Genomic DNA, 27,779 nt, shown 5'->3' with positions numbered 1-27,779 from the left:
GACAGAATTATTTAGAACAACATACATAGGCCCTGGCATGCTAATTTATGAGGAGTAATTAATATTAAATGTAGGTTTTAAAATATGTTAATAATAAACCCAATTAACCTAGTGCACTAAAATAGTGAATGTTTCATTTCAGTCTACATCCATGCCTAATAAGAATGTATGCTATTGCTTTTCAAACTTAAGTGGGGACATACTGTGCAATATTTAGGGAACACAGAAATTCAGGAGGCTCACAGTCACACCATCATTGCAAGTTAAAAAAAAAAAATACAACACACACAATTAGAGTAAAATGAAGAAAAAACTGTAACTGGTAAATTTGAATGAAAAGGGGCACATTTAGACAGTTAAAGTCTAATGCGCTGATGTTTTCCAAGCAGGGTTCTTTTTCAAAAACCACTGGAGCTTATTTCTGTTAAATTGGCAACTTGTGCATAGTGAATATATAAAAAAAATCATAAATAACCTGTTACGTGTAAATTACCATTACAAAAGTGAGTGATTTTTATGTTTTTATTGTAACACTACTTGAATGTAGCTTACTATACTTTTTCAGTTTTATACAATATTAGCAATGATTACTACGGACATGAGAATCCTAATGAAGGCCACAGAATTCTCCATTTCTCATTTTTTTTCTCACCCCCCAGGATAAAATAAGTTTAAAACACTTTCATAAACTTGCTTTCCATTAAACTCCCAACAGTGTGTAATACAGTTATGTAGATTGTGCACAGAAGTGCTCAGTTAGTTGTGATCAATGGCTAGTCATGCTCTAAACAAGTAGTCATAGTGTTATTATACGTACCATGACCATTATTGCATGGTACAGACAGCACTGAATCCTGCAGTGTGGTAAATGAAACATTACATTCTCACTTGTGTACAATATTATGTACTTTCTTAAGCCAGCTCACATTTAATTTTGTTTCATCCTTTAAATACCTAAAAGTCCTGTACCTCACAGAGGTAATTTAGTGGTCACCATTTGTAACAGAAACTGCTTCTGCTCCTTTGGCAACTGCAGGAATCCTCGGCATTTTCTTTGCAGGGCTAGGTATGTGCTGCAAATTAAAAAGCATAAAAACAAAGTCTGAGGAAAAACAAAACAACACATTCAATTTAAAGGTTTTCTACAGATAAGCACTATTTGAAAAAAAATAATTTAGCTAGCGAGCTGGTGTGTGATTTGACTGAAGAGAAACTTTTGGTTACTTGGCAAAGCAATAATGTAGCAAAGCTGCAATTTTCCTAGTAATGTGTCATACAAAAACAAAGTGTAACCTTAATTTGTGAAAATGAGAAATGACCACAAGGGTAAAATACCTCCTGTGCTGTGTTGGAATGAATAATTCCTGCTTCCAAAGGACCATCCTCATTCAGTGGCTGTCTTGCATAGTGCCTGCGGTGCTTGTCATCAACTCGGGTTAGGTACCAAGTCCCTGGGAAGAGGTCATCTGCTGAGCTCTGTGGGGTATAATCAGCTACAGAAAGAACAATCAGGCCATTAAATAACACATAGCAGGCACAGCCAAGCTCCATGATACTAAATGATTCACTTTACATGAAACAACTTGAAAAATCCAAGGTACAAGGTTTGAGTCCATTCTATCAGGCCATTAAATAACACATAACAGGCAGATCCAAGTTCCAAAAAACTAAAGGCTTCATTAAATAAAGGATTCATTTTGCATTAATTCATTTGAAAAATATAATGCCCGTGCATTGAATCCATTCTAAACATTAAATCTAAGATCATACCACATAAAATACACAGGATTTGGGAGATTTGTAGATTATAAATGACTTTTGAAAATAACATCCTTTAACGTTTAATGGTTCTTGTCTGAACTACCATGTAATTTACAGGCCTACTGTATAATACAAATTCATCAAAAAAAATGACATCAACATTCCCATAGGTTCTAATTTTGGCTTATGTGAATGAAGTGTCCAATTTATTCTCATTTGTAATGCGTATAAAATGACAAAAACACGTTAATCTTACCAAGATGGTGAGTTTTTTGCCGAAGTGACATAATTTCAGCAAACTTTTCTGGGGAAACTTTTCTTCTAGAATCTAGTCGTGATTTCAAGTCAAAAAGACTGGCTGTAAGTTTATCCAATGATGAATCTGAGTAACAAAAAGTTGAAAATTGAAGTTTTACTAGAGGTAGTACATGGATTTTAACATATGAAGCCACTGTATTTACCAGAGAGAGAGCGAGATTGGAAGCATACACTGACAGAACGTTGCCTTGCCCGCCGCACGACAAACCTCCTGGATTGGGAACCGAGTGCAGCAGGTGACACCTCAGCCCCACACTGGAACAGTGCAAGGTTTGTTACAGTGGCTGGAGCTGCCAAATCTGCCACTAACCCCAAAGGTGACCCTGTAAGTTGGAGGACTTGCTCACAAGGCCACTTTCAAAACCTCAAGATATTTTTACATCTGTTTAATGGATTTTTAACAATGTGTGATTTAACATGCTCTATAAAACCAAGAAAAACACAACACCTAATTGATTAATCAATCAAACTGGCGGAGTAGCAGCTCTGAGGCTAAGGATCTGTGCCGAAGGGGTCTAGCCCCATTGGGCCCTCTGAACTCCAAAAAAAAATACATCATGTGAAAAGACAATTTCCCTTTCAGAATTAAGAAAGTACATCCAAAAAAAAAAAAAATCTACCTGAGGACAGGCACAGTGGAGCAGTGGAGAGGCAGTGTTGCTGTTTAACAACAAGGACAGCAGGGTTCACATCCCGAGTTTACATGTGGTCCCTATTTTCCTCTCAGAGTCCAAAGACAATCGGGTGAGGCGAGTTGGCTTTGTTAAACTGGCCCTAGAGAGTGTGCTCATTCTGTGGTGGACTGGCGCCCGTGCCCTATGCTTGCTGAGATAGGCACTAACTTTACTGTCAACATCTACATTACACCTAGACAAGTCTACCATATCTGCTTTGGATGTGGGGTCTTCACACTTGCTGGAGGCAAAAAAGGAAATATAAAGGTAACAGACCGGACTTAGAAGCAGCACATAGAAATATGGTTAGTTCCTAAATTTTAAAATTTAAATAAAAGAAAATGTGACTTTATTGTTGGATTTAGATTATGTTAATAAAAGCATATCTTTTATATATGCAACAAAAACAAAACCAATATGGGGTAGTAACACTAGCCACAAGTACTGAAATGAGCAATTAAAAGCAAGCAATTAACAGGAGAGAAAAAGGATGAAAAAGTCTTGCAGGGCAGATCATTCCGTTACTTCTTAAAGAATTTTTAATGTAACAGGTAAAAAAGTATTAAATCCACAACCCTTTGCAGTAGACATTAAATAGGCATATGCTTTGGAGTTGTGCGATATGAAGAAATACTCCATAGATGATTGAGAGTCTAACAATGAACCGGATTGTACTGACCAGAAATACAGAGATAACAATGAGGGGCTCCTTCCAATACAAAAACTCTTAATCTTTTATGGCTGGCATCAAACTCATGGACTTAAACAGCAATGTGACAACACTTTACAAAACATATACAAATCTACTCATTAACTAACATAAGCACAAAGATAAGGAATACAGTAATCCCTCGCTATATCGTGCTTCAACTTTCGCGGCTTCACTCTATCGTGGATGTTAAATGTAACCATATCTAAATATATATCACAAATTTTTCGCTGGTTCGCGGCTTTCTGTGGACAATGGGTCTACTAATTTATGGTACATGCTTCCTCAGTTTGTTTGCCCAGTTGATTTCATACAAGGGACACTATTGGCGGATGGCTTAGAAGCTATCCAATCAGAGCACATATTACGGATTTCATTTGCAGTACTTTTGTTTGTTTATTTATTGTTTTTACTGGTTTTATGTTTTTGTTTCAACTGTTTGTATTTGTTCTGTATTTGCTGTTCAGCGCTCTGTGACCTTTTGTCTGTGAAGGGCGCTATATAAATAAACTACTACTACTACTTTCTATGCATTATCAGTATTGAGCAGCGGAGGATCAATTAGATATGTTTAGAAACACTACGAAAGTTGAGCTATACTTTAAGTTAACACAGGCTCTAAAAAAGAATAGATATCATGTTACAGCAGAGTTTCCTCTCTCTCTGCTTATACTTCAAACTCCAATTTCACAAATCAGCAAAGCACTCACTAGTCGTTTGATTAGACAAAACCAATTTGCTTTCGATGTCTTTAATTTATAAAACTTAATCTCATCCTTCAGACTTCCAGCCAATATTCTTGGTAATGACTCCTAAACCCACAGTGAGCTTATTGGCTGTTGCCTAAGACAATATTTCTGTTGTTGTAAGCATCAGATTAGCATCCACTTTAGCTAAAAGTGTTCATTTTATAATAAGAAATACATGAAATACCTTGTGGTTAATTCTGTATTAATTCAGATCCCATTCAGAGAAGCAGATGATGTATAATTTCCTACTCATTGAGCACTGACCAGACAAACTGCATTTTGTATGTTTCATTTTAAATGAAGACTCAGATCTGAACTCTTTAATCACAGTCTGTACAAAGTTCACTTAGTTTATGTTACATAATGTTTTGGATTTATACTCACTGGGTGACACCAGTCCAACAGATATGAAGCAATTATTTTTGATCATTAAATCAGAAATGGTACACTGACTGCTAGTTGAGCTGCTAAAGCAGTAAGCTCAGGAGTCCTGAACTCAAGTTAGACACATTACTTTATCAACAGCTGCATAGGAGGAACATTTGAATTAACTGACAAATGACTTTGAGCTTGAATCTTTTATAATAATATTATCACAATAATCCCTCATCTAATTTATAATATTATTATCACAATATTCCCTCATCTATCTCCGATTTTAATTAAGCTGTAAACAGACAAAAAATGTCCACAGCCAAAATCAGTTTTTATTCAGTTCCTACATATACAGTATACATTTAAGGGAAATAGCCTTTTAAGTATAACTTACCAGGGGTTGCGTCTTGAGTTACTCGAATGGAGTACAGTGTTGCTGCAAAACCTGAACCATAGGAAAAAACTCCAATCCTTTTCCCAGCAAGTTGCTGGGGTGTGTACCTAAAGAAAAACAAGCAAAAAAGAAAGAAATAAATGGCTCAGCAAATCAAATACTTTGAAAAATGACAATCCTTTCCTGTACTTACTGTGCAAAAACAGATGCAAGGCAGCCATACACAGAAGGTGTGTACATATTGCCATTCTGGTTGGAGAGAAGGAGGGAGGATCTAGTTTTCTGCTCAAAAAACTCAGCACTAGCTTTCATGAATGCTCTTTCTACGTCACGATCAAAGTAAGTGTCTTTGAGCTTTACATCCCTTCAGAATAAAAAAGAAAAATCTAGTGTGAGACCAATAAGTTTACCTAAAAAGACCAACCTGAAAATGGCTACTTTTAATGATGTAATTAAAATTTTGAATAAAGTGTAATACATGCACCTTTGGCAACCTTTACCTATCAGCAAGTAAAATGTGTTGAATTTCTTGCTTTTGAAGGCTGGTCAACCACTGGAATAAACTTACGCAGCAGGTGCCATCTCACAGTCATTTAATAGTCCTAATGCCTTCAGGCAGTTAGCTAGAGATCTATGACATCACCCAGTGACAGAGAGACAGCAGAGTTAACATGCAATATATTATATGAAGTTAAAAACAAGACCCCCTTTATCTCACCTGAATGCCTCAAGGCCATTGAAAGTACCATCTTCCATATTCATATTCAAATTGCTAATAAAGTCATTCAGCATTAGCCTCGCTAATGATTTCTGTACCAGTTTACAGTATGGAGAATGAAAAACCATAAAGTCAAAATCCTTCAGAGTAAAATGTCTATCACTGCCTTCTAAAACAGAAAAGAAAGAAAAATGTCAATAATTACAGATAAACTAACATTTTTGAATATTAAACAGAAAATACAGTACAGTATCCTTAGCCCCTTTTCTTCTTCAGTCCTAACTTGGTGCTTGTATATACAACTTAAATTTTAGGTACTATTTAAGAAGCTGGACGAAAGTAGGTGTTTTAAGGGAGGGTTAGCAAAACAGGAATCAAAGACTTCATAATATCTCAAATCCAGAGCTACATGGTTACAAACATCTACTTCTTGCTGGAAATGGTCATTTTGCTATTTTTTCTGGGTGCAAAATGCTTTAAAACCCATTTTTACATTTGTTACTATTATTTCTCACAGCTTCTTCACATTTGTACAGTTTCCACCAGTAAACAAATGCAGTACAATATCATCAGTTACTATTTAAAGCAGCAAGCATGAACGCAATGATACATCTTAATCCAAATTCCTTGTTTTGTTTTAGTCTACTCTCGCACCCCACTAAAGCCATATAGATACAAATGACGATAATCACGTTGTATGACTGACACCTAAATAGACACCAGCAGCAAATTTGCTATCCTTCCCAACAACACATAGTTTTCCAAAAATACAGTAAATGCCCTACACATTCACAATTATTTGAGATGTAACTTTTCATGGTGTTGATACAAAATGAATTCAGCCTTTACTCCATGAATTAATTCTAAAGTGCTCACTCCCTTGTTCTTACCTACAAATGTGTCAACAGTAACTATGGGCCACCTACACAGAAACAGTACTTCTTACAAATCAGAAAAACTCAAATCTTGGCCATTACACGGATGGAGGTCAAAATACAAATCACACATCTCAAAAACATGACTAAGTCCACGTGCCTTAAATAAATTAAATCTAATCAAAGCTGAAGAGGGGGGTTACCATACTCTAATCATTTAATATGCTCATTTACATTAGACTTTTAAAAATCAGTGTAAATACAAAACGACAAAGCTACCAGTTTGATACAGTAAAACAGTAATAGAAACTGTGTTACAGAACATACTGTTAATACTAGGACACAAATTAACAAATGAATATAAGTAACCTTTGAGTTTTCTTTAGAAAAAGTACTATCTTGACAAAAATTGTGGACATCTCTCGCACAGTCTCATCTTGCATTATTAGCAGAGATCTTAATAATTTCTTCAGCATTTTCCCCAATATTCTAATAAGTGGAAGGGTCTCCCAATAATTTTGATCAATGACCCCTCCTATTCCCACCCATGAGGGGTAATGAGTGTCACACACGTGCGACTAGGAGCGAGCTGAATGGACCAAGTGGAGGCGATTACCCGCCAGGCCAGGGGGCGGCAAAGTGCTCTAAACCTTTGTTATTTCTGCAGATCAAATACGGGAAAACCTACCTGACCTGACATCACTTCCTGTTCCGGCACCCAGACTGACACCACTTCCTGTTCTGACACCCAGACTGATGTCATTTCCTATTCTGGCACCCAGACTGATGTCACTTCCGGCTTACAGAAGCTAAAATCCTCCATCTTGGCTAACTAAATCAGTTCAGTTTGGGAACTCAAACAAGCAACATCGCTGTGTTGAATTTAATCCTTTTGCAGCTAGGAACAATATACTGGTGGCTGCCCCAAACCTTTTTTAAGAGTGCTGAGACTCGTTCTTTCACATGAGCTATTGAGGCATCCAATCTTGAAATGAACTGAACTTTTTGAACAGTTGTTAGTTTTTGAAGGGCGCTATTATACTGTGGGAAAGGATTTTGGGAACACCCATCCTTAAAACATTAACCTTGTATGAAATGCACACAGATACTTGTTAAACCATTGCCACTACTCACGTTTGCCTATTCTTACACTTGCCAATCTTTAGAGGCATGCACTTGCACTAAAGACTACAGGCCTCTCTAGCTTCTATCTTTAACTTTTCCCCAAACTTCAATCAGGTATGACTATTACTGTAGCCTATTTCTTATTTCTCCCTCCCTTTGTCTTGATTGGCCTAACTGTTCCAGCCAGGGATGCTATAGGAACCGATATTTCAGTAACTGGTGGATGCCAAAATTCTATAAATATAATAGTACAGTACTAGCTTTTTGACAGCTGTGGTAGTAGGGCTGGGCGATAAGATGCGATTTTTTACCAAATATTCATTATTCAGTATTTACCAATAGGTTTTCAAAGACCTTAAAGATTAAATACCAGCACCATATAGGTATTAATATACACATTATCACATATACAAAGTTCAAAACCGGGCATATTTTCTTACAATAATATAAAATATTAGCAAAGGAAATAGTTATTTTTAATATTTAACAATTTCATGAATATCTCTGCCTCAAAGAAGCATCTCAATATTTTTTCCCCCAACCAATTTTTGCTTTCTACCTCCTTTATCTATATTTGAGCTTCCATTGTATGTATTAAGTTCAACACCTTGCCTGCCATACAGGCATCTGCCAGTCAGTAAACACTGTGCTCTCCCTGTTGTTGTGACTGGACTGTTTTATATAAGTAAAGACAAAGCTCTTAATTCATTATGGTGCAAATCAGATCAAAAAACATGTATATATGTACAGATCAAAAAATGTACATGTGTGTAATATACATACTGTATACTGTTATGGTTTACATGATTTGTAATGGTACCAGATTATGTATTTGAACATCCATGTCTTTTCTTGTCTGTAACAATCTGTATGACATGTGCAGGTATTTATTTTACAGCAATTACCAGCATACCAAGTACGGTCAAGTGCCAATTTATGGCTCCTTTTGGGACCGACCATTTTAATTCCTGCTGATAACATTTCAGTAGTAGAGGCAGTATGACACAGCTTACACTACATTGATATCTCACGTCTAGTATGATGTAAACTACTGATTAGTGTACTTATCTGACCACTGACATTTTATGGGAGTAATGAAAGTGTATTTTGCAATACGGCAAGTCACTGCAGCCGTTATATCCAACCCAGCTGTTTCTCCATTAATATGCTTTACAATGGAACAGCGAACATTTTACGGAACCTTGCTTAGCAGGAACTCATTTTGCCTGGGAGGCAGGAGGGTAAGATGAAGGTATTGTACTAGCTTGGATTGTCGCTTCATATGTAGCAACATGTTTTATCTTTAGATGTTATACAGCTTGAACTGTCATCCTGAGGAAATCCATAACATAATCTGAATGCTTCCTCTTCTGATCCTCGCACTGTTTTTTTGTGCTTATTACCACCAACCAACATGCTTAGAAAGAGTGGTGGAGACTTTGTGAATTTTATTTAACATTTAACAATATAGAAAATCAGATAAAAGTCCAGAACATACATGTTTTTGCATTGATTTTCCCTTAACATTGAAGCAATAACTCAATATATTGCCCAGTCCTAGTTAGCATTGAGTGAAAGTCAGAACAGCACTCACGTGCGACTATAAATACACAAATTACTTGTGAGGAAAACACAAAAAATATTTTAAAAAGCTCAGAGTTGTGATTGATTCAGCACCACAATTGTATTGGTTAAAAGAAAAAAGCACAGTGTGAAAAGTTCAGCAGTTTGTAAGAGGAAATGAAATAATGAAGAGATGAATCACTTTTTAATACTGTGTCCTACACAGTGCTGATGAAGAAATGGAGGCATCGATTTCATTCTGATTGTAATGAGCATATCTACAGATATCTGTCTGAGTATCCATTCATTTTCTAACTTCCATATACAGTTCACAAATCCATAGGACTATGGTAAACTGCACAATGATAACACTAACAGTTGTGGAAAGTAAAAATCAAAGCAGGTTTCAAATAAAGTGGTTATTTGGCTTGTCTACAGCAGCAATGAAATGAAATGCCTTGTTAATACCAAAATAAAACTCACTGTTTCAAAGCACAACATACACCTCCCTGTTATTACTACCTATAATGCATTACCATAAATGCATATTCATCATGACACAGTACACGCAAAACAGCATAATTCATTGCTTTAGCAAGGGCTAAAATTTGTGTCAATTCCTTTGATGTCTGAAGTTAAACTAATGTTCACAGGTGTAAACCCTAAAATTGAACTCAGTAAAAGCGTATACAGTATGTCATATATTTGAATCGATAACAGTAAATGACAGGCAATAATAAAGTACAGCCACCGATGTAAGATACTTTGTAAGCAGCACCATAAAGGCTGTTTTACAAGAGTTTCAATATAACAGATTAATGTAAAAGAAGAAAAGATTGATTTAACAAAAAAAAGGAAGGACAGATATAAACAATTAAAGAACCACAGGTCTCATGTATAAATGATGCTTTTGCCATTGTCTTTTAACAAAACACTGAATGGAAGGGGCTATTTAAATTGGTTTGCATATTCAAATACGGGAAATTCTGGGTGGAGTTGGGGTGGGGCTTTGGGCGTCTACATTAAAATTCATGTTAACTGGGATTTATAAAAGGAAAGTGTGCAGAACTTTGCTTACGCAGTTTTACCATCTGTATTTTTTGTGCATACGCACATTTCTAGTTTTGTCCATACGCCATGTTTTAGTATGAATTCTACACAAGACGTTACACAAGGTCCTCTAGGAGTCTTTGACATTTACAATTTAAATAAATTTAAATCTTCCATTAAATACGACAATTTAGTAGTTTTTTCAGCGAATGATGCAAACATTAATCTTACAACAGAAAACAGTAATAACCTAGCAAAGTGATTCTCTGAGAAACCAGATTTTAAAAACAGTTAAAAAAACAACTTTAAAATAGTTTGTTTCAAGGAAAATATCTTGAATCATCTTGTAATTCACTAATTCAACGGAACCAATATATTGTATTAATGTTTGAACTTTTAGTATTGATTTTAGATAGCATTTTTGGAGAGAGAATATATTCAGAATATGCACATTGAGTGAAATCAGGCAGTCCATGACAATATCATTCTTTATAAACCCTATGCTGAAATCCAACAAGATTATAACATCCCTCTGACTATAACACTGGCAAATCCCCATGTCTATCCACAATAAAATTAAAGCCCTGCATTATATTTCAGTATATATAAATGCCAAACAGTAATTTATTTAAAGTAACAATGGGTAAGTACTTGATGGATATACCAATATTTCAAATTTTTTGTTACTATTAGTATTTATATATTTTACTACAGAAAACTTTTGATCACGTGAGTGCAAGCTGAAAAACAGGCATTGTAAGTTTCAATCTTTTTTAAGTTTCAATCTTTATCAAATAATTAGTGCCATAAATGAAAGCAAAATAGAAGTGGGGGTTATCCAAGCCATATAACCTAACATTTAAATCTGCATTCATTCTCTCAGGCAGAGCTTAATCTTGTCTTTACACAAAGTCTCGATTTGACATTTCTTTTATCTGTAGTCAGTTCATCTCTAACCAGTTCATCATCAGAATTGACACTCTCCTCTTACTACTGAGGTTCATTAAAAATAAATAAATAAATAAATAAATAAATAAATAAATATATATATATCTATATATATATCTATATATATATCTATATATATATCTTTCCTTTTTTCCCTGATGGTCTTATTCATGTGTCTAATGCCTCTAGAAAAACAGTTCCAAATAAGTTGTTCACCTACAATTCTGACGTCATGGATAGAATACTGAAGCATACTTTTGCATTCAGACATGGCACCTTCCAAACTCCACCACAAACCGCACACCCAGAAGAGGTGCCTCTAAAAAACCTTCAGAAGTGGATATGTAGGATGCTTGTGTTGCTTCACATTTAGAAGCAATGCATCAGAAACATACCAGCACTGCCCCCCACCCGGGGTAGTTGGTAATAGCGAAGCAGTTTATACAAACACAAAACACAGCAGTTCTTACCAGTTAACACACATTCCATAAAAAAAAAAAAAACTTTGTATTACACAATTTAAAATTATTGTGAATCTTAGTTTTGTAGTGCTATTCACTTAATGATCACAATCATTCAAATTTCACCACTCCAGAGATGCTGAAGCTGTTGGAATTTGATATGCCTTCCATCCAAAACATATTAGAACAAGGCAATAACAGGATCACCATCTCACATCCAAAGCAATTACATTCCCACAATTCTCTTCCCCTTTCAATAATTTACCTTTTAATGCAAAAGAAATAAAAGTGTTCAGACCTCCTACTTATTATAGGTTAGAACATTTAGATGAATTAAAAATCACATGTGTGTTTGTTGTGGGCATGTTTTTCGTGAACAGGATTCAGTTTTCTCTTTTGTGTGTATGCTATTATTGTAGTTCAGTTAAAAATGCGTATGTATTCCTTTTCTGCTGTAAAAAGACAAAATAACTATTTACGGCATATATTCAATTATTTATCATTGCCACCTGTCTAAGTGAGATCCTCATTCCTTTGCCACAGTCACAACCTATGGCACCAACAAATTATTTATTTATTTTTTTAGGGGAAACGTTTTTTTTTTTCTTTAACAACAGACTGGACAATAAGCAGTCTGCATTTACATCATGAGACATGCATACTAGATTTGTAATATTAGGTTAATTACAGAACAGGGAATTCTAACTTTAATTTCCAGTTCATCTGATTATCATATATACAGAACATAGTGATGTATTCGCAGATCTTTCTAAAATGTAACAATGCCACCACTCTCAAGGACCATAATTAACAAGTGTCTAATCTGCAACTACCTAAACAACTCCACCTAGATTCTTGGAAATCTCATTTAGTTGCACATTAGTTGCTTAGCTTATGGGTTAAAATTGACATACTATACACAAGTACACAAATATTTTCTTCCGCATTAACCTACTCTTTAGTCATCAAATATTGTTCTCGGTTGACAATATAGCAAAATTACCAAGTTGGGAGCATGTGCTGATTACAGCATGTTGCTGCACCCAGCACATGATGAACAAGAGTCTCTTAATATTTATGACATAATGATAGCAAGTTAATTTGTGTTATGTCTTAATGTTGTGTTTTACTGACAAGTGATTCAAATTAAAGTTTATTGAAAATACTGAATCAATGATCATAAGTAATAATTTTAACCATTACATTATACTTCTTATTTCTCCATATTGAATTCCAATAAAATTAGTTTTGAAAATATCCTTTTGATGCAGAAAGTTATAAACTGTTAACTTCCTTGTACAAACTTCATAAAACCCATCACCCAGAGGAAAATACTGTAGTCACAAAATGTTGTCTTTAACTTCTAAGAAGAAATAATAATAGCACACATTTTGCTCATAGGACCGTTAAATTCTGAAGTCATGCTTCCTCAGATACTCCCATCAGCTTTAACATATCAAATCCACGCAAAAAGCCTACTGATGCTCAAGGCAACACTCCAGTAAAAGATGTTACCGAGTCTGTTCAGACTGCTTGTAAAGAACTGTGGCAATCAGCATGATTGGTGTTTCCTATCTCATTGTCCTGTGACGGTGCTAAATATGGCTTAATCTGGTAAACCTCCCACTGGTCTGCAACAACACCGCAGAGAAGCAAGGACAGATTAGCATTAGTAGTTACAAGGGCTGGTATCAGACCTTCATTACATTACATCTCAATTACATAAACTAGACTGCCCAAGTTTGGCCTACACAGCTGGAAACACAGGGGCAAACTGGATAAAGAAGATAAAAAACTAAGCTAAGTTTTGCAAAATGAAATAAATAAAAAACGGAAAGGTTTTACCTTAACTCTCCTCATACTGCTCTCAGCTCAATTTAAACGACTTGACATAATCATTTACCTCTCTCAGAGCTGTTAGAGGGCTTAGAACATTACAAAAAGTGTACGTAGTCCATTTCTAATGTTCAAAGTAATTCGTATCCGTATATACAGTACATAAAACCCAAATGGACATACTCGATGACCTGTTATATTTTACTGAACGTTGTTTTGAAAAAAATTGAAAAGATACAGTAAGTAAAATAACAAATCAATAACTCCTGCTATCCCCCAAAATACAGTTGAAGTACCAGTATGTGTTTGTATTTTTAGGAATTTGAGAGGTTAAGACTATCTGGGCAGCTGCGCAAATAATGTAATAGAACAAAAATGTTTGTGAAATACTGCCAGATACCCCTGCTGAAACAAAACCTTCATCCCTCATTTAAATCCAATAAAAGAAATAAGCAAAGAGAATGATAACTAACAATTTTTAGGAAAAGGTCCCTAACATTTTTAAAGATAGATCTATGCAAAATCTGGCTAATTCTAAATGATATGTTTTCAATACTCATAGAAAATCGTTGGTATTGTTTTGTAATGTAGTTAAATTCCAAAATATGTTTAGAAACATTTCCCCAACAACATGCATTTGGTATGGCAGTGTTTAATGAAGCGTTCATCCTGTTACAATCTCCTCTAGAGGGAAGTAAGTCTTTACAGGAATCTTATTAGTCATCTGAAGACCAATTACAGTACAATGCTTTTACAATTGTATTAACTTTGTACAGAATACCCATGTTGCAAAATATCTTGAGAAACACTATGTTATTACATTACAGCTAAAGACACTTTCCCTTATTTGGAAGCCTTTGCACCATTTCAAAAACATTAGCCTACTAAGGGTGGTCAACTTTGTCATCATGCTTGGAAAAAGCCAGTATAGTATTCAACATAAGGCCAAATAGAGGGTTATAGAAAAAATGATAAACATAAATAAAAATAAAAAAAAAAGCTTTGAAAATGAAAAAGAACAAAATTGAAGCAAATTGCTGATTGTCCAACTAGCAAATAAAGTTGCTTCTTTTTTTTGAGAAATAATATTAAAGCTAATTGCTCATAGTATTTTAAAAAAAATCATAGTTGGTCAATCTCCCTGCTTATTTTGCAGTTCTTATGATTCTACAACTTACACACTTTGCAGCCCATTTTAAGTTCTGTAGTGGAATCGGGGCTATTACGTACTTAAAAAAATATATAAATATATTAAATGAATACTAAACCATGAATGTTCACTACATCTTATCAGATGATTAAAAGCCTTGCAATAAGGAAATGAATGATGAATGTGCCACAATACATAAAGATAAATATCACTATAGGGGAACATCCACAAGCACCAGCAGATGCATACAATTAAGAATATATAAAAAAAAAAATGACCTAAACTGGACATGACAAATCTTCACATTATGAGTGAAACAAGTTGGCTATACTTTACTAAACATAAAAAGGAAATACAAGCCACTCACCTTTCTGCCATTGTGCATGAATTTTGTTTCGGAAAACTGTGTAGCACTGATCTAATGCACTGAGGTAACACTGGATGGATAATTTTCCATCAACCACAGGATATTCTGACGCCATATCAGGTTTATAGAAATCATAAGCATGCTGCATGTGTGTACCACGCAGACCTGCATGTGAAAACATACTAGAGGTTATGTTACATTCAAATTTTTCAATTACACAAAGCTGTCAACATTCTATCCAACAAGTATTGCAGAAATTACAATATTTAACCAAAACATAAGCAAGCTTCATCCAAACTTACTGACCTCTTTCGAAAGCAAGGGGAGCATTTGGGCCAATAAGCATTGCTACAGCACCAGCACCACCTGTTGGCCGAGCATTTCCAGTAGCATAGACAGCAATGTCTCCAGCAACAACCAAAGCATAACGCCCTAGAAAAATAAATTCATTAACTATAGCTATTTCAGGCGTGACAACCATCTAATATATTATTGTTTTAACCTAATACAGTGTATGGTGAAAAATATTAAAATATTTCGATTAGTGATAAAGTACCTAAAATGTTTAAACAATGAAACAAACAATAACAACAACAATAACAATATTTTTGCCACAAATGAAATACATTAAATGAACACTAATCAGTCCTGGGGTAACAATAGTTTACTTTGTATCAAAAAAATACTAAACCAACATGCCTGATCACTTATCAGTGAAGACTGCTCCATCACAAAGGACATACCCTAGACACGCTGGAAGCGGATGTGGAAAACAGGATGAATGCAAAATTGAAGGCCATTGTGAAAAATCCCCTCCATCCCCTCTCTTGGAGCAATTTTAGCCACAGGCTCATTCCACCACAAAGTGCTAAGAAGCACCTCTGGGAGTCTTTTCTGACCACAGTCAATTCGGTGTTTCCAACCAATGTATTCATTCATTTTATTTTTATTTATTTATCGAGTGATTAATTGGCTTTATAATCTGTCCTCTGAGACTGTATTCTTGTTTTGTATGTTTCTGCTAAAGTATGCCCTTGAATTTACCCATGGGATTTATAAAGTTTTATCTAATCTAATTTAATTTAAATTTTCCAAATAAAATAATTAAAGAAAATAAGCAAATGTCTTTGTGTCAAGATAATAATAAAGACCCTCAACAATATACAGAAAGACATGAAGAATGCTTACCATCCCATGAGCTGGATTCTACCCAGTTAACTGCATTAAAAAGAGCTGCGGTTCCTCCATAGCAGGCATTAGTTGTGTCAATCCCTTCAACATCAGTGTTTCCAGACTCTTCAAATAGCTGCATAAGCACAGTCTTTACGGATTTTGACTTATCAATGATAGTTTCAGTGCCGACTTCCAGCCTCCCTATACAATCATATGAGAGACAGTTCCTCTCCATCAGTCTCTGTACCACAGTTAGGCACAAAGAGTTAATGTCTTCACAGTCTGAGCAAAAACCCATCTTAGCTTGGCCAAGGCCAATGGTGTACTTCCCAGCATCCACATGGTCAAACTGTTCAAGCTCTGCCTGATCTACATACTGGGAAGGAAAATAGACCTCCATGGAAATAATCCCAACATCTTTTGGCCAACAGGCTTCTCCACTAGCAGGGACTGATCCTGGCATTTTTGGAAAGCTGTGGATTGGGGGGGAAAAAAATAATAAATGTTAATATTACTAGTTTTGGTCTAGTTTTATATACCAATTTTTTAGGATGCATTTTTAAAAAAGCTATTATGAATACACTAAACACATGAATTACAAATAGCATATATGTATACACACACACTATATATATATATCTCCATCTATCCTTTCATTCATTCACAGAACAGTCACTGCAATACACACTGCAAAAAACTGGTATAAACTTTTTAGGAGTCTGAACTCTCTCTGAATTCATTGTCCATTAATTTAAAATACATTTCTATGAGTACTTTTTCGTGAACTCTTATACCTAACACTAAAATGCGAAATCCCAAACCAACACATGCGATCAGGAGCTCAAAAATCTCAATGACACATTTACTGACAGCCGAGAGTGTCGTGGATGTGAAATGTCAACAGCACCTTCTCAATGGGCAGCGCACCGTACGGTCCTTGTCAAGCTTTGCTCACGATACGGACAAGTTACTTGACAGTGCAAAATCGGGAGAACCCATTTTCGATTTCCTCTCCACGCCTCGCCCCACCCCGTCCACTGATCTTGGTAGCAAATTCACTTCTGCCCTTATAGGACAAATTACCGGACACTACACAACGTTCGCCTTGGAGGGTCTGAACATACCTTTTAACAACTGACAGCTAAATCTTTACTTTTTCTACTAACGGTGTCTCATGCATTGATTCAAAGATGCATAACTTAAGATTATCAGTCTGTTATATTTTTGCACCGTTCCACAAAAATATAATAGTTCACTTGGTTAATGCAGCGAAACTTCATACTCTGATTTACAAAGACTTCTCAGTTTTACCCAGCAATCATCAATATACAGTCCGTAGCAGAAAAATCCACGCTCCGTCCTTTCATGCACCGAGTTAAGGTCGGCACTATGTGCACCACCCGGGCTGCAACACAAATGCACATCATTTGCGTTCCACTTCACAGAGGTGAATGACGTCACTTTATAGCCGCTATAAGCATAGCTATAAGCCCTGCAGCGGCCAAAGCCCGGTGTTCTTTATGGAGCGTACAGTTTTTATTTTTCCCCACAGTGCTAAAGTCAGGTTTGTCCAGGTATACTAATTCACTCCCACGTCCCCTCATTATATGTTTGGTGGAGACTGCTTCAGCTATTCAAAATCGGCATTGCCTTTTAACCACAGACATACACACATTGGTGATTTATTTACCGCTGTTTCTATTTTCAGCGATACGTCTACACGCCCGCCATATTGAGGCGGTCATGATCCCCTTGTAAACTCCTAGGCGTGCTTGGAGATGCTATTCTAAAAGCAGTTGTAACCATTATTTTTTAACCGATTTTCACAAAATGTGTTTTGTTGTGATATGTCAGCATACATACAGCTGATAAACACCAATCAGCTGCAACATTAAAACCACTGACAGGTGAAGTGAATAACATTCATTCTCTCGTTACAATGGCACCTGTCAAGGGGAGGATGATATATTAGGCAGCAAGTGAACAGGCAGTTCTTGAAAGTGATGTTTTAGAATCAGAAAAAATGGACAAGTGTAAGGATCTGAATGATTCTGACAAGGACCAAATTGTGATGGCTAGATGACCGAGTCACAGCATCTCCAAAATGGCAGGTCTTGTGGGATGTTAATGGTATGCAGTGGTTAGTACCTACCAAAATTGGTTCAAGGAAAGACAACTGGTGAACTGGAGACAAGGGTCATGGCCGGACAAGGCTCATTTATGTGCATAGGGAGCAAAGGCTAGCCCGGCTGGTCTGATACCACAGAAGAGCTACTGTAGCACAAACTAGTGATGGGAGAAAGGTGCTGGAACACAGAGCATTGTGGCTTGCCACTTATGTGGCTGTGTGGCCAGTCAGAGTGCCCATGCTGACCCCTGTCAACTTCAGAAGGTGCCTATAATGGGCATGTGAGTGTCAAAAGAGCATTGTGTGCCAAAGAGCATTGGATGAAGGTGGCCTGATCTGATGAATCACATTTTCTTTAAGGTTATGTGCCTGGCTGGGTGTGTGTGCATCATTTACTTGGGGAAGACATGGCAGCAGAATGCACTATGGGAAGCAGACAAGCTGGCAGAGGCAGTGTGATGTTCAGCGCAATGTTATCTTGGAAACCCTTGGGTCCTGGGATTCATGTGTATGTTACTTTGACATGTACCACCTACCTAAAGACTGTTGCAGACCACATAAAAGTCCAATCTACAGTTTTAACATTTCTAAATCTTCCATTGAAAGCACTGGCAAATTGGCAAACTCCTCCATCTTAAAACAAAAGAACATTTTGTCGGCTTCAAACTATAGATTAGTTTTCAATTTTGCCTTGACAGCAGTTACTCCAACTTGTGCATTTTATATATTTTCCTCTTTTTGTCTCCGCTAGCTACTATTGTAGACACGGAGCTGGACAGTTTGACATCCGTGGCAGAGCGATGGGCACTGAGCAGGCTTCTGACAATAATGGAAAAATCCACTACATCTACTGAACAGGATCATCTCCAGACGGAGGAGCAGCTTCAGCGACAGACGCTGTCACTGTCCTGCTCCACTGACAGACTGAGGAGATCGTTCCTCCCCGACACTATGAAACTCTTCAATTCCACCCGGGGGGGGGGTAAACGTTAATATTATACAAAATTATTGTCTGTTTGTTATACCTTCATTGTTATCACTCTTTAATATCATTCTTTATCAGTATGCTGCTGCTGGAGTATGTGAATTTCCCCTTGGGATTAATAAAGTATCTATCTAATACTGATGGCAAATAAATCCGTAATACATATTAATCAAACACCACCAAACTGTGTGTATGGGAAGGATGTCGCTGGCACTAGTTGCTTAAGCATGGAAACCACTGCATCAGCAAATTGTTTCTGCTTTCTGCTTTATGAAGTCTTCTCAGCTGCTTGAGTGCAATGTAAAAGGAACAAGTGCATTAGCGTCTCAGTCCTCCCAATGCTTTCAGTCATAACAGGCAAGTTAAATGATCTTCTTAACCGTAAAAGAATAAACTGCAAGCAAGGCAAACAAAAGGTTCTCTAAATGTGAATGGTTTACCCTGTGATGTTATGCACAAGAGGAAATAAACATTTAGTCAATATTAACCTTACAATAAACAAACCACACAGCACCATTATCTGCAGATCACAATGATTCACAATTTCACTATCAGTATATGTGGTGGGCTGGCGCCCTGCCCGGGATTTGTTCCTGCCTTGTGCCCTGTATTGGCTGGGATTGGCTCCATCAGACCTCCTTGACCCTGTGTTAGGATATAGCGGGTTGGAAAATGACTGACTGACTGACTATCAGTATACTGTAAATCACTACGGTGACCAGACATTGTGGCGATACGGACATTTCTGATTTCAGGCTATGTGTCCCAATAAATAACTGAAAAAAATCATATATCCTGGTTTTAACAGGTTGCCCATGTAATAAAACATTGCTCCGCCGAAACAAACACCCTCACAATATACTTAGAACAGTGCATATGAAGCTCATACCCCATCCCCTTTTCAATGTTATATACGTATAACAGCACAGTCAAAATTCCTGAGGAGGAAAGCTTTACTAAGAGTTCACTTTAAATTTAAACAGCACTGCACCAAGGACCAAGAATCAGACTGAACCAGAGTACTGCAGTTTGTTTCCATACCAACCACTGTGTTGAATCATATGTGTTCATTTAGAAAAGTGTTTTTTGCCATGTCCAGATCTCTTTCTGAAAATGAGATAAAGCAGGCATTAAATACATGAGGATGGGCTTTATGCTTGAGGTATACATGCTACAAGTGTCCATGTTTGAAAATCTGTTCACCCGATAATTTACCATCAGAGTTACATATCTGCCCGATATCAATAATTTTCAGCACCTGTAATAAAGTTTGGCTTTCGCTTTTGTTGTTTCCTAACATTTGTTATAGATGAATACCTTTTCAAGTCCAATTTCACAAAATTTACAATGGCCAGATATACTCGAGCAAAGAAGGAATTCACTGCAAAAGCATTTCTTATTTAGGTTATGTTACTTGGCAAATGGAAATTGGGGTGTGTGTGTGTGAGTGCGTATTTATGTGCGTCTATGAGTGAAAATGGTCCCTGTGATGGACTGGCCTTCTGGGCCTGTTTTGAAGCTATTATTCAATCCCGGTGAGATAGCCTTAGGCCCCCAAAACTCTGAAATGGATTAAGAAGGTTGTAGAGCGTACCTAGTGAACTCTGCCCACTGAGGGCTACAGTGTCTGCACACTCCTTGATCGGAACTGAATGCCATGCATACATTTTCTACATTTTTTTCAAATTGAGGTTAATTAAAAATCCTGCCAACATAGCTGGAGACATCACACTTGTATGTTATGCAAACTACCTTAAGGATGTTGTTAAGGCTACTTATGCATTGTCAAAAGAGAGTTGGGATTCACAATAAGACATTTCGTTCATTTCTATGAGTGGTGTGACCAGGATAAATGTGTTTTTAGTGGTGGTAAATAATCAACAAATACAGGCAAATATAAGTAGCTTTTGAACCTTTCTAACTGAGTTTACCTAAACACAATCATTTTTAAGACTTTTCATGTTGTGAATTGGAAAGCTTCCACTAATACATTACATAAAGTTTAAGGAGCCAAAAAAAAAAAAAGAAGGCAGTATCTCAGCCTCCTTTCTGTTGCTTCAACCTCTAACTCCTCTTAAATAAGGAACAGCAAATAAATGAATAGGAAATGTGAGTAATGCACTCATGCAATACACAACCATATTGCATACTATAGAAAAAAACAAGAGATCTACATGGTTTTACAAAGGGAAAGACAACCAGGGGCTTACTTAGAGTCCTAGGAGTTACAATAACTAAAGAGGTCTTCCCCAATACCAATCATTTTGGATGTACTTCATAATTATTTTATCATTTTCAGAACAAGGAATCAAAACTGATTGTGACAACAATAATTGAATGAGAGGAAAAACATGGCATTGTAGAATATAATTACATACAGACCCACGGCAAAGACATCTAAGAGGACATTTTTGGACAACGGCACAAAAGAAGAGTTCTCTGAGAAAACCATGAGACAAAGCCACAATGCCAACTCCAAACAGATGTCAACCAAGCAGAAAACTGAACTATGGTCCAAGTACTGACAGGGCAGCAACACAATATTATGTCAAGGCATTATTCCAAATAAATACAGCTAACTTGTTAGGTAACACACAACAATACCAAAATTAACTGTATTAATTCCAACATAACTGTTTTCAGCTCATCAACATATATTATTTTATATACAGAAATCTGTGCAATTTTGAAATGAAATATTTTTCAATGCCATAACATATAGTATATATATATAGTACTGTATATATAAACATGATCAATACAGTATTTAGAGTTATATCTTCTAAACTGTATTTGTGTTTGTTTGTCTGAGGGTTTATGCGTGAATATGTCCTACAATGGACTGCCACACTGTCTAAGTTTGACTCTTACCTTGCACTCAATAACCCTGAAATATGAACTGGATTAAGTAGGTTACTGAATGTTATGGTTTCAATCAATGAAGTTTTTTTTAATATACTGTACATTGGATTAAGAGGTTTTTTTTTTTTTGTTTTGTTTTTGTTCTTTATTTCGCCTTATACAATTTCTCGTATTAGGAATTTGTTAGTTTTTGCATACACCTTGGGGTCAGAGCGCAGGGTCAGCCATCATACAGCGCCCTGGGAGCAATTGAAGGTTAAGGGCCTTGCTCAAGGGCCCAGCAGAGTAGGATCTCTTTTGACAGTGACGGGGATTCGAACCGGCAACCTTCGGGATACCAGTGTAGATCCTTAGCCTTCCAACCCACCAATATTATATCACATTAAGGTTTTAGTCATTAAATAATATAAATGTTTTGTGAATCTTTTTCTTCTTCTTCTTTCAGCTGTTCCCATTAGGGTTGCCAAAGCGGATCATCTTGTTCCATATTGTCCTGTCTTCTGCATCTTGTTCTGTTACACCCATCACCTGCATGTCCTCTCTCACCACATCCATAAATCTTCTCTTAGGCCTTCCTCTTTACCTTTTGCCTAGCAGCTCTATCTTTAACATTGTTGTCCCAATATACACAGCATCTTTCCTTAGCACATGTCTAAACCAATGCAATCTCACCTCTCTGAATTTGACTTCCAACTGTCCAACCTGAGCTGACCCTCTAAATTACCTGTTTCTAATCCTGTCCATCCTCATCACACCCAATGCAAATCTTAACATCCTTAACTCTGCCATCTCCAGCTCTGTCTCCTGTTTTTTAGTCAGTGCCACCATCTCCAACCCATATAACATAGCCGGTCTCACTACTGTCCTGTAGACCTTCCCTTTCACTTTTGCTGATACCCGTCTGTCGCAAATCACTCCTGACACTCTTCTCCACCCATTCTACCCTGCCTGCACTCTCTTTTTTTCCTCTCTGCCACAATCCTCGTTACTCCGTACTGATGATCCCAAGTATTTAAACTCCTCCATCTTCCCTAAGTCTACTCCCTGCATCCTCACCATTCCACTGACCTCCCTCTCATTTACACACACGTATTCTGTTTTGTTCCTCTCTACAGCATATCTCCACCTCTCCAGGGTCTCTTTAACCTGTTCCCTACTATCGCTACAGATCACAATGTCATCAGCAAACATTATAGTCCAAGGGAACTCCTGTCTAATCTCGTCTGTCAACCTGTCCATCACCATTGCAAATAACAAAGGGCTCAGAGCCGATCCCTGATGTAATCCCACCTCCACCTTGAATGCATCTGTCACTCCTACTGCAGTTTTCACCACTGTCACTCTTCCCTCGTACATATCCTGTACAAATCTTACATACTTCTCTGCCACTCCCAACTTCTTCATACAATACCACAACTCCTCTCGAGGCACCTGGTCATATGCTTTCTCCAGGTCCACAAACACGCAATGCAACTCCTTCTGGCCTTCTCTAAACTTCTCCATCAACACCCTCAGAGCAAACATTGCATCTGTGGTGTCTTTCTTGGCATGAAACCATACTGTTGCTTGCTAATCATCACTAATTCCTATAATTTATATACCCTGAAAAAGGAGCCTCCCAATTCACCCAGGGAGTTGGGGTCAGAAGAGGAGACGGACAATGCTCACCTGGGGAGGAGTGGAGGAATTAAGAGTGAAAGGAAGAAGAATCGTTTTATAAAAATGAGTTATAAGGTACAAAATTAAATAAAAATAAGAACATGGGACTTGTGTGGTGTGCAGTTTTACCTGGAGGTTGGGGTCTGAAATGCCCCCATTGGCAATAATATATACACACACATACAGTGTTTGTATCGGGTATGAAAAGAGTAGTAAAGAGATAACATGAATGAGGGAGAATTAATTTAAAGCACATTAAAATTCATTTTTAAATCATGCACCTGTAAATTAAACACTAACAGGACATGATACTGTAAATAAATCAGAATTTAAATTTGAGCAGGTTGTACAAAAAGAATTTGTGATAGGAAAATGAACAATTTACTCAAAAAAAAGTTTTTTAAGTCTGTCTCAAGAAGCAAAGGATGCAAGGCAGTAAACTGCAAGTATATGTGAATTTCCCCTTGGGATTAATAAAGTATCTATCTATCTATCTATCTATTTATTAGAAGATGCGCCCAAACGCCTCACCTTGCTCATATCGGACCAGTTTAAATAAATATTCAGGTTGCCTGAGAAGATGACTCAAAGATGATTATATCATTCTCAAAGTATGAGAATCTGTCTTCTTTGCACATCCCTATTCTAGTTTGCTCTAGTCTCACTCAATTTTAAGAAAACAGATATAGATAGTTGGAAACTTAAGAATTACACCATGACACTGATCCAAACCCCTTTAAAATGTCCCAATTTACACCTTCAGCCTTAGGCCTACTAAGAATGATATATAGTTAAGATGAAATTCATTTTAAACATGTGTTGCTTTCATTTCATATGCCAGCGCTTCTCAACCTTTACGTATTTGCGACCCGAGTTTTCATAACAGTTTTAATCGCGCCCCCCCTAACATTTTTTTGAAAGTAGCCCACTAATACCAATTTGTTCTATATTTTATTATACCTACTTAATTTTTATCGACATTTATCTAACTCTTTATTTATTTTTCAAGCATCAGAATGTAGTTTAAGTTAATTTTGTTTTGGTTTCAATAGATGTATTTTTCAAATTTTCAATTCTTGTTTTCTTTTTTTCACATCTTCGTGCCCCCTTTTTGTTACTTCACGCCCCCCTAGGGGGGCCTGCCCCACAGTTTGAGAACCAGAGTAGGCTGGACCTTTGCTATGGACAGTGTTATCTCAAACACATATTAAAAGATGTTCAGTACACAAATGTCTATTTATATTTGAACTAACACAATACTCAGAGGAGAATGTGCTATGCAATTAAAAAAAAAAAACAATTGTCAAGTATATCCATGGAAAGCAAGAAACACACTAGAAGAATGTGTACCTCGGGAGCACTTGGTATCCATTACTGGGCCTCCACATTTTTCAGTAAGACTTTTTCTTAATAGTAAAAATGCCTTCTGGCACAGCAAATCTAACAGACACAGAATGAGTAGTTCAGTAGTATATTCTGCACCTTTTTCTTAAATACAACACACTCTACACCTAATACTGCAAGCCACAGGAGCAATACTGCAAAAATGATTTTGCTGATCAACTAATGTTCATGCACTAGAATACTCTCCATTGCCATAGAATAATGTTTTTCACCATAATTGTATTCATAACCATGTCATACCACAAAAATATCATTAAACAAATTGATATATGAATTCCAATGGACAGTTTTGTAACAAATGTGTAGACAAGTCATGGTTGAAACTCTCCAGAAGCTGTTTATTCACTTTGTTTTACTAACATAAAGCACAAAATGTGATTGAATTTTACCAATAAGGCAATACTCTATAAAGTCATTAAGATAAGAGAAATATATATAAAAATGTACAGTTTAACTTTTTGAACAGTTGTCCTGCATTGAACTACCACTCTTGACAATAACACATAACATTTCTCTCTTTTAATCTCGACTTGCCCACCCAGCCGACCTTTTTCAAACTCATATTAATACAATTTAGAGCCTGTCTGGGGAGCACTGAATACAATGCAGGAGCCAACCCTGATTTGGTTCTCCTTCAACAGGCACATGACTGAAGTAGAATATTTATTTATTTAAAATGCATGCCTTTGGGAGGAAAACCAGAGTACTAAAAAGTCCAAGCAGACACCATATAACCAGTGATCAAACAGGGGTTCAATCCTAGTGTCCTGGAGATCTGAAGCAAGTGGGCTTCCAAACACTGGCCTTGAACTCTTTAAACTTCTCAAAGTTTAAAGTCATGTCAGTACAGATCATGTTCCCATTGTTACATTCCACCTTATACAGGAATCAACTTCAGTCCTGCCTTTCCTTGTTATCGTTTTCATTTCAATGAATCGAAAGAAATATATATTTGTTTTAAATATAACTAGAAACAAAAGAATATGAGAGTAAACTTGCTGGTAGAGAATGTGGAAGAATGTCATTTCAATGATATATCACAATTTCTCGCAGCTTAAGTTACATATATACCCCACTTCCTGAGATTACTATGAGTGAAATTCGCTACATAGCTTTAATATGCCTAATTGAACATGTGAAGTGTCCATGCCATTTCATTATGTAGTCAAGGTTTTTACGTCTAAGTTACTTCAATTAAATAACTGAATTTAAAAAATGTAATTAAATTAATTCAAGAAGCAATGGGAATACAAAACATCGATTGAGGTCCCAATAGAAAAAAATAATTTTCTTTATTTCTTCTTCACATAACTTAATGATAAATAATATCAATAATGCCAGTTATAATGCTATTTGAAAGAACATCGTAATTACATTTAATGATTACTGAATGTCATGTTTTCTTTTACAAAATGTTTATATCAGTAGTGAACATTTTAATTTAAACAAAAAAGCATACATGGTTTAATCAGCAGCAATAACGGGATATAAAAAAAACACGTTTTGCTGCGATTTACAGCAATAAATCATTCGTTATCATCTACTATTGAAGCATTCGTTTTATGTTTTTGGTCTACTCACCCTTGTGATGTTATGCTTGTTCAACAGCAGGTTAAAACACGGCAGCCCAATTGAATTCCAAGCTGTCTTTTACAGCTCACTCACTATATAGCTGAGACGTAGCACATTGTAGGGAAGTGTCGTTTAAGATGATTGATAAGCAAACATGCAATCACAAGTGAGATTCTCCAGCCGGGGCGTCAACTAGTCCCGCCCAATACGAAAGGGGTGTATCTTAAGAAAGCACAATTCTTACTGGCCGAATGGTGTGAGTGAGTGACGGTATGTGGGGAGAGCGGTACAGCCAATCAGCGAAAGGCATCCGATTCCTCGTGAGGTAGTGAGAGACTTTCTCGCTCGAATCCGCGGAGAAGCCAGAGTTTGTTTCCATAGTAACACCTAGCGCATTACATCGGAGCATTTTTTTTTCGGAAATAATGTGTGCTATTGGGATGCTTCATTAAATTACACGTTAAAATTAGATACGTGGTATGGAAAATTAAAGGGTGAATGCAACGTGCAATAATAGACTGGCATCCCATAAGGGGGTTCTACCAAGTGTTCATCTAGCGCTGCACCGGCTTCCCATTACAGTGAGCTGGGTTAGCGTGAGTAAATGGATGGATGCATGGATCAAGTGCAGTATGTTATCGCAAGCAAAAGACAACATTTTTAAATCCACTTAATGCGATTTAAATGTCAGAAAATATCCCAATAGCACTTGGTTTAAGACAGGAAACAGCCCTGGACAGTCCACCAGTTTATTGGAGGGCCCAAAGGGGCCAGTCTGGAATTACTAGTCAACCATGTTGACCATGTCATCATGTTTACAGGTAACAGTCGGGATCAGAGAAGTGACAGGGCCACACACACACACACACAATTAATTCATCCTGTTGCATTTCTCAGTTTATGAACTGTACTCCTATCCAGAG

At 36.7% G+C, this 27,779-nt stretch overlaps 1 protein-coding gene across 2 annotated transcripts; it reads right to left on the bottom strand.

Moving 5' to 3' along the window:
- Positions 1–312: 312 nt before the first annotated feature.
- On the bottom strand, positions 313–26,970 carry hmgcs1 (3-hydroxy-3-methylglutaryl-CoA synthase 1 (soluble)). Of its 2 annotated transcripts, none has more exons than XM_039758608.1 (10): positions 26,866–26,970; positions 16,262–16,719; positions 15,380–15,505; positions 15,074–15,238; positions 5,699–5,867; positions 5,174–5,344; positions 4,981–5,087; positions 2,018–2,143; positions 1,336–1,493; positions 313–1,073 (listed from the first exon to the last, which is right to left on the bottom strand). In XM_039758608.1, the coding sequence occupies exons 2-10, from the start codon at positions 16,707–16,709 to the stop codon at positions 984–986; spliced, it is 1,560 nt and encodes a 519-aa protein (XP_039614542.1). In that variant the 5' UTR covers positions 16,710–16,719; positions 26,866–26,970; the 3' UTR covers positions 313–983. The 2 variants fall into 2 exon arrangements, with proteins under 2 accessions (XP_039614542.1, XP_039614541.1); XM_039758607.1 differs by lacking the exon at positions 26,866–26,970 and adding an exon at positions 17,558–17,645.
- Between the last annotated feature and the right edge of the window lie 809 nt (positions 26,971–27,779).

The sequence above is a fragment of the Polypterus senegalus genome, chromosome 7 (assembly GCF_016835505.1).
Source record: "Polypterus senegalus isolate Bchr_013 chromosome 7, ASM1683550v1, whole genome shotgun sequence".
NCBI lineage: Eukaryota > Metazoa > Chordata > Cladistia > Polypteriformes > Polypteridae > Polypterus > Polypterus senegalus.
This window is presented reverse-complemented; position numbering and strand designations above follow the sequence as displayed.